The 9,605-nt window shown below is 44.5% G+C and overlaps 1 protein-coding gene across 1 annotated transcript; it reads left to right on the top strand.

Annotated features, from left to right (window-relative positions):
• The first annotated feature begins 535 nt into the window (after positions 1-535).
• Positions 536-889, top strand: LOC124795197. Its single transcript, XM_047259143.1, has one exon. It carries the CDS (start codon positions 536-538, stop codon positions 887-889), a length of 354 nt encoding a protein of 117 aa, XP_047115099.1.
• The last annotated feature ends 8,716 nt before the right edge of the window (positions 890-9,605 follow it).

The following is a 9,605-nucleotide window of genomic DNA, read 5'->3' as shown; positions in this document are numbered from 1 at the left end:
GGCTCCCAATTCGTATCCTCAGAGTTTGAAGCGTTCTGTGCTACTAATGGCATTCGTCATCTGACCTCAGCCCCGTTCCACCCCCAGTCGAACGGCGAGGCTTAACGCTTTGTGTGTACGTTAAAGTCGCAGATGAGCAAGTTGCGCGCCACGCACTCTCGCGGGCGCGCGCTCTGGACTTACCTCGCTTCATATCGCTTCCAGCCATGCAGCACCCATTCCCCAGCAGAATAGCTACATGGCCGCGCCCATCGGTCGCTTCTGCAGCTATTGCACCCGCCGCCGCGCGCTCCCGCTGCCTCGCCTCGTTATGGCTTGGCGCCGCACGATTTGGTGTTCTATTGCGTTTTCTCTGGCAGGCAGCGCTGGGAGCAGGGGCGCATTCTTCGCCAGCTTGGCCGCGGCTTATTTGTAATTTCTGGGCCCTGCGGCACTCTCAAGCGACACCAGAACCACATCCGTTTGTGCCGTCCTCGGTTTTCCAGCAGAACTGGAGACTTCGCGGCTTCCGCCACCTCAGCCCACGACTCCACCGATGGCGCCTCCGTCGCTCGCGCCTCCGCCGCGGGCGCGCCTGCCGTCGCCACTGCCGGTCCGGTCACCTGCACCGGATGGACGCCTCTCGCCGCCGCCATGGCCCCACCTCCGGTCTCCGTCGCCGTGTTCCTCCGCGGTGCCGGAACCGATGGTGTTGCTCCGCCTCCTTATCCGAGCATACCCAGTGGCGGTGCGCGGCCTGAGCAGGTTTTTCACGCGACGTTTTCCTCGCGCCCTTGCGGGCAATTCGGGGTCGAGGGTGGACAGCGTGCCCTGGCAGTTCCGCTTCCCGCCCTCTCAGCTGCGCCGCCCCTGGGTCACTCCACCCGCTGTCGGAAGCCATACTCAATGACGGTGCATTGTTTCAGGGGGGAGGGACGTGGTATCGATAGCTACGATGCCACATTGTAGGTGCGCTCTTCTAGGTTGGCACTACGACAGACACCAACGACAGTGCACTCTAGCCGGTGCGGGAGAGATCTACGAGCTCTGCTCCAGATTCTGCCCATTTGATCAAGAGCAGATGGCCGGGACACTTCGCTTCAGCTTTGCTTCATATACTTTGCTCTACTTACGATGGGTTTAAAGCTTGCTCATCATTACAAAGTTATGTATGCCTTGTATATATTCATGCACCAATAAACTACTTTTACTTTCTTGCAGTACCAACGTGTATTACCTTTTCCTGCTCCTACTCACTTCCTTCATTCGGCCAACCTTTCAGTTTTCAGGAGCAGACCCACATGCCGCCTTCCAGGCGGGATACAAAATCCTCCTTCCCCTCCCTCTAGCTGTATCTTCTTCCCCCTTCTCTCTGTCCATCTATTTCTCCTCCATCTCTTTTTCCATCTCCTCCTCTTTTCTTTCTTTATCCATCATTTCTCTCACATCTTACTGTCCATTCAGCCCTCTTTCCTTTCTGTCCATTTCCTCGCCCCTTTCTCTGTCCATATCCTACTTCCCCTCTCTGTCTGTCCATCTCTTCCTCTGCCCTTCTCTCACCACATTGTCACCCCCATACCAGTAGGAGGTAGCTTGTTCTTATCACCACAGTATTTATTGCCACATAATAAGCAGTATGTGTATCAAATTTGATTGAATTCCAGTCAGGGATTTAGGAAGAGCTTTTTGCCTATAGATTTGCTGTGTGCACACACGTCACGCAGCTTTCACATGTATTTAACATATTTCACACATGTTTGTGCATATATTTCACCTGTATCTCAAGCAAACTTCGTCATGCAATTTCATTTTGATGTAGTTCAATTTTTTGACCTGATGCAATGATGTAATTTTGTAGGTACATTCAGCGACTGAATGATGTAGATACTGTCCGTGAAATGTGTTGCGAATGGTGTTAGTAGCAAAGAAATAATAAATTTAAAAGTCATGCCTGATACGGCAATTTTTTATGCATCTCAGTGTTTATGACGTCATATGTCTTGGTACATATGTCGTACAATGATATAATTTTATAGGAACATTGAGTAGTATATGTGGTAACCGTCAGCAAAATGTGTCACCATTATAGTTCGTAATAAAGAACAATAAATTAAAACTTCATGCCTGATGTGGTAAACTTTTCTCCCTTTCATTATTTTTTAAGGGTTTGTCGCCGAGAAAAATGTTTCGTCAAGGTTTGAAATTATGTGTAAAGTATGTTGCCAGTCACTAAGTGCTCTCATTCTCAATACTGGGTGACTAATGACTGGGAATTCAAGCATCGCGGGCTATGCATCTATTTCACCTCCAACCCCACGACTTTGATAGGTAGGTGGTTCTTACCACTACAGTGAATCTTTCCCAGACAGGAACTGATATGTGTACCAAGTTTGATTGAAATTGGTTCAATGGTATAGGCTGAGTTGTGGAAGACACATAAATACATATATACACATTTGCACTGAGATGATGAAACTCATTTGATACCTCCTAATGTCGTGTCGGACCTCCTTTTGCCCGGCTCAGTGCATCAGCTTGATGTGACATGGAGTCAACAAGTTGAGTGTGCACGAACTGACTTCTCAATAATGTCCCAAAATGTTCGATGGGATTCACGTCTGACGATCTGGGTGACCATATCATTCGCCCAAATTGTAAAGAATGTTCTTCAAACGGTCTGTGAACAATTGTGACTCAGTGACATGACATCGTTGATTGGGAACAAGAAGTCCACGAATGGCAGCATATGGTCTCCAATTAGCCGTGAAATTAGGGCGATTCACAAACAACACCTTAAGTACACATGTTATTCCAAAAACGTTATCGTGGAAGTAGGGGCCAGGAGGTGCTGGTGAAAAAAAAAACACATTGATAAGATTATCATTTATTTTTAAAGGCTTCCTCAGTAATAAATTTTTAAGTCTGGAATTTCTTTAAAAAAATTTCAAAATAATTTCAAATAGCTCGACAATTTTCATAATGAAAAGGAGATTACTAGGTATGACATTAACAACTTGCCAATAATAAGATTTTAACTTGTATAAGACAACAGCTAAAAACTCTTTTAAAAATAGCTCTATATAAAGGATACTGCAAGATTTGACGTTAACAATAAGAATATTTTAAACTTGTGATATCAATAAGGGAACAATTCCGAAAAAAAACTTTAAATAGCTAGCTTGTACTAAGCAAAAATAGTTGTCTCTCGCCAGTTACGTAACTTTTATTTTTTAGAAGATAAATGTGAATAAGCCAGCACACAAACTTTCACATTAAAGGCAGTTCCCAAAAAAATTTTTTCCTTAGCTCAGTGAGGGAGTGACACGTGTAAAGGGGCCCAAATCACAATAGGCGGAGTAATTACTGATGGTCTAAAGGGCCATAGCAGATCAGCCCAAAATCTTTCATTACAAGCCGCCACCTCCACGAGTTACTCGAAACCAGAAGATGTAGCAAGGGCGGTGCCTGCACAGACTCCGGACCACAGAGACCCGTGACACCGACTCTAAATCACCCAATCGAGGTGTGAATGAAACGGCCCGACCAAGAAGCAATTACCACATTCCCGCGGACAGGCAAACGAAAACTGTGGTGGGACCGACCCAAACAAAACCTCTGGTGAAGAAACTCATACACTTCACTAGAACTTGAAAACCTTCTCCTTTTATATATAACTCTGTTACATAAAAACAGTACTCAACTTCTCACACTCCACCCCAGCGCCGGCAACACGTCGCACTTCCAAGTGTTCATCAGAGGCAACCGCTGCCAGAGGTTTCAACGGTCGATAAGAAGACATACGGTCCCACGCGCTGATCTCCTGCACCACGGCTTCTAAGCTTCATAAGCCACGTACATCAAGTAAGGCAGTCTTAGCCCCTGACAGCCAAGACGTCGGCCAAAGCACGTGGTGAGCAGTGGACGACCCCCAACAACAGGGGCCCACTCGCGCCACCACCGCTCTCGGTCACCGCCCAGTACGTACTCCCTAGATCGTCACACGTCCGTACACTTGCTCCACCTCCCATCAGATGACGGTAGCGATCCAAACAGCGAATGTGCCACCGCGAACACTAGACGCGAAGCGAAAGCACTCCGCCTGGCGCACTTTCCGAAGAGCCGGACACAACTACGGCTCAGCCGAACACAACCATTTCGTCAATGATCGGTTCAGCTGGAACAGAGGACCCTGTCCATTTCATGTAAACACAGACCACACCATTGTGGAGCCACCGTTAGCTTGCACAGTGCCTTGTTGACAGCTTGAGTACATGGGTTCATGGGGTCTGCGCCACACGCGAACCCTACCATCAGCTCTGACCAACTGAAACTGGGACTCATCTAACGAGACCACGGTTTTCCAGCCATTTAGGGTCGAACCGATACGGTCACAAGCCCAGGAGAGGCGCTGTAGACGATCACGGGCTGTTAGCAAACGTATTCATACCGGTCGTCTGCTGCCATAACCCATAAGTGCCAAATTTCGCAGCACTGTCCTAATGGATACGTTCGTCGTACGAACCACATTGAATTCTGCTGTTATTTCACGCAGTGTTGCTTGGCTCTTAGCACTGACAGCTCTAGAAAAACGCCGCTGCTCTCGGTCGTTCAGTGAAAGCCATCGGCCACTGCGTTGTCCGTGGTGAGAGGTAACACTTCGGCACACTTTTGATATTAAACTTCGTGGCAGATTAAAACTGTGTGCCGGGCCGAGACTCGAACTCGGGACCTTTGCCTTTCGCGGGCAAGTGCTCTGCCAACTGAGCACGACTCACGCCCCGTCCTCGTTCTAGAATTTCTTGATATTGTGGATCTCGGTATACTTAATTCCCTAAAGAAAACCGAAATAGAATGTCCCATGCAAGAGTTTTGCTCTTTGGATAGCTAGGATGTAAAATACTAGGAGGCAACAAGAACAAAAAAAATAAAAAAATTATGAAAACAGATATTTGTTAACGTCGAATATGAATTTAAATACTCCGGAAGTCTTTTCTGAATGTATTTGTATGTAGTGTAGCCGAGTACGGAAATGAAATGTGGACGATAAACAGACACAAAAGAGAATAGGAGAGTAGTAGCTTTTGAAATGTGATGATGAAACTTAGATGGATAGATCAAACAACTTATGAGGAATTACTATAGCAAATTAAGAAATAAGGAAAATTGTGACACAATTTGACTAAGAGAAGGGATCGGTTAACAGGACATATTCTGAGACACAAAGGAAACTTCAGTTTTTAATGGAAGGTGGGGGGGGGGGGGGGGGCTCAAAGTCGGCAAATTTTAGGGAGAGACCATGGCTTGAATATAATAAGTAATTAAAAACGTACGTAGGTCGCAGTACACATCCAAAGTTGAAGACGCTTGCTCGGGACAGTGTAGCGCAGAGAGATGCGTCAGACCAATGTACGGACAGAAGATCAGAACCACAACAATGTTCTTAAAAAAAAGGAGTCATGTGTGAATATTTCTATGACGTTTTCTCACTTTGCAAGAGACCTGGCAGCGGCTTTTATTCAATTACATTGATAACGGTTCTAAGTCATGATAGGCGGACAATTCATCACATTTCCTTTCTCTTACTTGTCCAATGACCAGACTGAGTGTTTCACTATCTAGCAGAGTTTTCAAAATTCAAAAAATAGCAGAGTTTCAAAATTACCTGCCAGATTAGAAATGTTTGCCGGACCGTATCTCGAACCTTGTGCCTTACCTTTGGCTAGAAATACTCTTACCAAGCGAGATATCGAGATGCTATTCCTGGCTCTTGGGTAAAATATTCCGGAGGTAAAATAGTCCCCCATTCGGATCTCCGGGCGGGGACTACTCAAGAGGATGTCGTTATCAGGAGAAAGAAAACTGGCGTTCTACGGATCGGAGCGTGGAATGTCAGATCCCTTAATCGGGCAGGTAGGTTAGAAAATTTAAAAAGGGAAATGGATAGGTTGAAGTTAGATATTGTGCGAATTAGTGAAGTTCGGTGGCAGGAGGAACAAGACTTCTGGTCAGGTGACTACAGGGTTATAAACACAAAATCAAATAGGGGTAATGCAGGAGTAGGTTTAATAATGAATAGGAAAATAGGAATGCGGGTAAGTTACTACAAACAGCATAGTGAACGCATTATTGTGGCCAAGATAGATACGAAGCCCACACCTACTACAGTAGTACAAGTTTATATGCCAACTACCTCTGCAGATGACGAAGACATTGAAGAAATGTATGATGACATAAAAGAAATTATTCAGATTGTGAAGGGAGACGAAAATTTAATAGTCATGGGTGACTGGAATTCGAGTGTAGGAAAAGGGAGAGAAGGAAACATAGTAGGTGAATATGGATTGGGGGACAGAAATGAAAGAGGAAGCCGCCTGGTAGAATTTTGCACAGAGCACAACATAATCATAACTAACACTTGGTTTAAGAATCATGAAAGAAGGTTGTATACATGGAAGAACCCTGGAGATACTAAAAGGTATCAGATAGATTATATAATGGTAAGACAGAGATTTAGGAACCAGGTTTTAAATTGTAAGACATTTCCAGGGGCAGATGTGGACTCTGACCACAATCTATTGGTTATGACCTGTAGATTAAAACTGAAGAAACTGCAAAAAGGTGGGAATTTAAGGAGATGGGACCTAGATAAACTGAAAGAACCAGAGGTGGTACAGAGATTCAGGGAGAGCATAAGGGAGCAATTGACAGGAATGGGGGAAATAAATACAGTAGAAGAAGAATGGGTAGCTTTGAGGGATGAAGTAGTGAAGGCAGCAGAGGATCAAGTAGGTAAAAAGACGAGGGCTAGTAGAAATCCTTGGGTAACAGAAGAAATATTGAATTTAATTGATGAAAGGAGAAAATATAAAAATGCAGTAAGTGAAACAGGCAAAAAGGAATACAAACGTCTCAAAAATGAGATCGACAGGAAGTGCAAAATGGCTAAGCAGGGATGGCTAGCGGACAAATGTAAGGATGTAGAGGCCTATCTCACTAGGGGTAAGATAGATACCGCCTACAGGAAAATTAAAGAGACCTTTGGAGATAAGAGAACGACTTGTATGAATATCAAGAGCTCAGATGGAAACCCAGTTCTAAGCAAAGAAGGGAAAGCAGAAAGGTGGAAGGAGTATATAGAGGGTCTATACAAGGGCGATGTACTTGAGGACAATATTATGGAAATGGAAGAGGATGTAGATGAAGATGAAATGGGAGATATGATACTGCGTGAAGAGTTTGACAGAGCACTGAAAGACCTGAGTCGAAACAAAGCCCCCGGAGTAGACAATATTCCATTGGAACTACTGATGGCCGTGGGAGAGCCAGTCCTGACAAAACTCTACCATCTGGTGAGGAAGATGTATGAGACAGGCGAAATACCCTCAGACTTCAAGAAGAATATAATAATTCCAATCCCAAAGAAAGCAGGTGTTGACAGATGTGAAAATTACCGAACTATCAGCTTAATAAGTCACAGCTGCAAAATACTAACACGAATTCTTTACAGACGAATGGAAAAACTAGTAGAAGCCAACCTCGGGGAAGATCAGTTTGGATTCCGTAGAAACACTGGAACACGTGAGGCAATACTGACCTTACGACTTATCTTAGAAGAAAGATTAAGGAAAGGCAAACCTACGTTTCTAGCATTTGTAGACTTAGAGAAAGCTTTTGACAATGTTGACTGGAATACTCTCTTTCAAATTCTAAAGGTGGCAGGGGTAAAATACAGGGAGCGAAAGGCTATTTACAATTTGTACAGAAACCAGATGGCAGTTATAAGAGTCGAGGGACATGAAAGGGAAGCAGTGGTTGGGAAGGGAGTAAGACAGGGTTGTAGCCTCTCCCCGATGTTGTTCAATCTGTATATTGAGCAAGCAGTAAAGGAAACAAAAGAAAAATTCGGAGTAGGTATTAAAATTCATGGAGAAGAAATAAAAACTTTGAGGTTCGCCGATGACATTGTAATTCTGTCCGAGACAGCAAAGGACTTGGAAGAGCAGTTGAATGGAATGAACAGTGTCTTGAAAGGAGGATATAAGATGAACATCAACAAAAGCAAAACAAGGATAATGGAATGTAGCCTAATTAAGTCGGGTGATGCTGAGGGAATTAGATTAGGAAATGAGGCACTTAAAGTAGTAAAGGAGTTTTGCTATTTGGGGAGCAAAATAACTGATAATGGTCGAAGTAGAGAGGATATAAAATGTAGGCTGGCAATGGCAAGGAAAGCGTTTCTGAAGAAGAGAAATTTGTTAACATCCAGTATTGATTTAAGTGTCAGGAAGTCATTTCTGAAAGTATTCGTATGGAGTGTAGCCATGTATGGAAGTGAAACATGGACGATAAATAGTTTGGACAAGAAGAGAATAGAAGCTTTCGAAATGTGGTGCTACAGAAGAATGCTGAAGATTAGATGGGTAGATCACATAACTAATGAGGAAGTATTGAATAGGATTGGGGAGAAGAGAAGTTTGGGGCACAACTTGACCAGAAGAAGGGATCGGTTGGTAGGACATGTTCTGAGGCATCAAGGGGTCACCAATTTAGTATTGGAGGGCAGCGTGGAGGGTAAAAATCGTAGAGGGAGACCAAGAGATGAATACACTAAGCAGATTCAGAAGGATGTAGGTTGCAGTAGGTACTGGGAGATGAAAAAGCTTGCACAGGATAGAGTAGCATGGAGAGCTGCATCAAACCAGTCTCAGGACTGAAGACCACAACAACAACAAACATTCCTGGCTGATCCTTACAGCTTTGCTAGCGCCGCTACCTCTTCCCTAATTCTCAAAAATTAAAAAAGAGCAAGGTTTATTTCGTGTCCTGAGAAAGCCCACAGTTCGTCAAGAAGGTTCAACAGTTCAGTGTCCGGTGATGTCCAGCGGACTTACGATTCTTTTCTCGTGTACAACATATTAATAGATAACTGAACTACACTGGCGGAAGTTAAGAGTGTTACACCACGAATATCTTGCCGAACCTTAACAAAGTGGAACTACAGTATTTCGATGACTGTACGATAACTACACTAAAATTTCATCTTTATGGGCGCTTATTTTCAGTAATTCTAGTGCAGAAAAAGCCATTTGTACACATGAAGAATGCTGTGAGTAGGACTAAATGATGGGTACTGAGTGTTTTCCAAAGTTAACTAGAACTTTTTTGCTGGATATGGTAGCACACGCGTCGTGTACGCGCACCTAACTGCCATCTTTCGGACCTTGCAAAAGACTGAATCGTTGGCATGGACATGGGAGCATCTTAGCGACAGATTGTAAAGACAGTTGGCTGTAGTCTAAAGACTGCAAAGCGAATGGTGACGGAGATGGCCTCAGAACATTAGTGTAGTAAGAAGAGTAGGTAATGGTCTGTCCAGAAGGACGGCATCACGAGAAGATGGTGGGTGTTTTCGATTGGCTCTGAAAAACAGACGGGTAACGACAGCTGAAGTCCGAGCAGAGCAAACAGGCAGGATGTCGCATCGAGCTGTCGGGAACAGGTTACTAGAAGCTAGGTTCAGATCTCGACCAGCCATGCGTTGTTTACCGCCGACACCATACCACAGGCATCAGGGACGTGAATGGTGTAGAGGCAGAGCCAGTTGGGATATCGAGTGCCATTCTGTG

The sequence above is a fragment of the Schistocerca piceifrons genome, chromosome 1 (assembly GCF_021461385.2).
Source record: "Schistocerca piceifrons isolate TAMUIC-IGC-003096 chromosome 1, iqSchPice1.1, whole genome shotgun sequence".
Lineage (NCBI taxonomy): Eukaryota > Metazoa > Arthropoda > Insecta > Orthoptera > Acrididae > Schistocerca > Schistocerca piceifrons.
The sequence above is the reverse complement of the archived record's forward strand: the minus strand, read 5'-3'. Positions and strand labels throughout refer to the sequence as shown.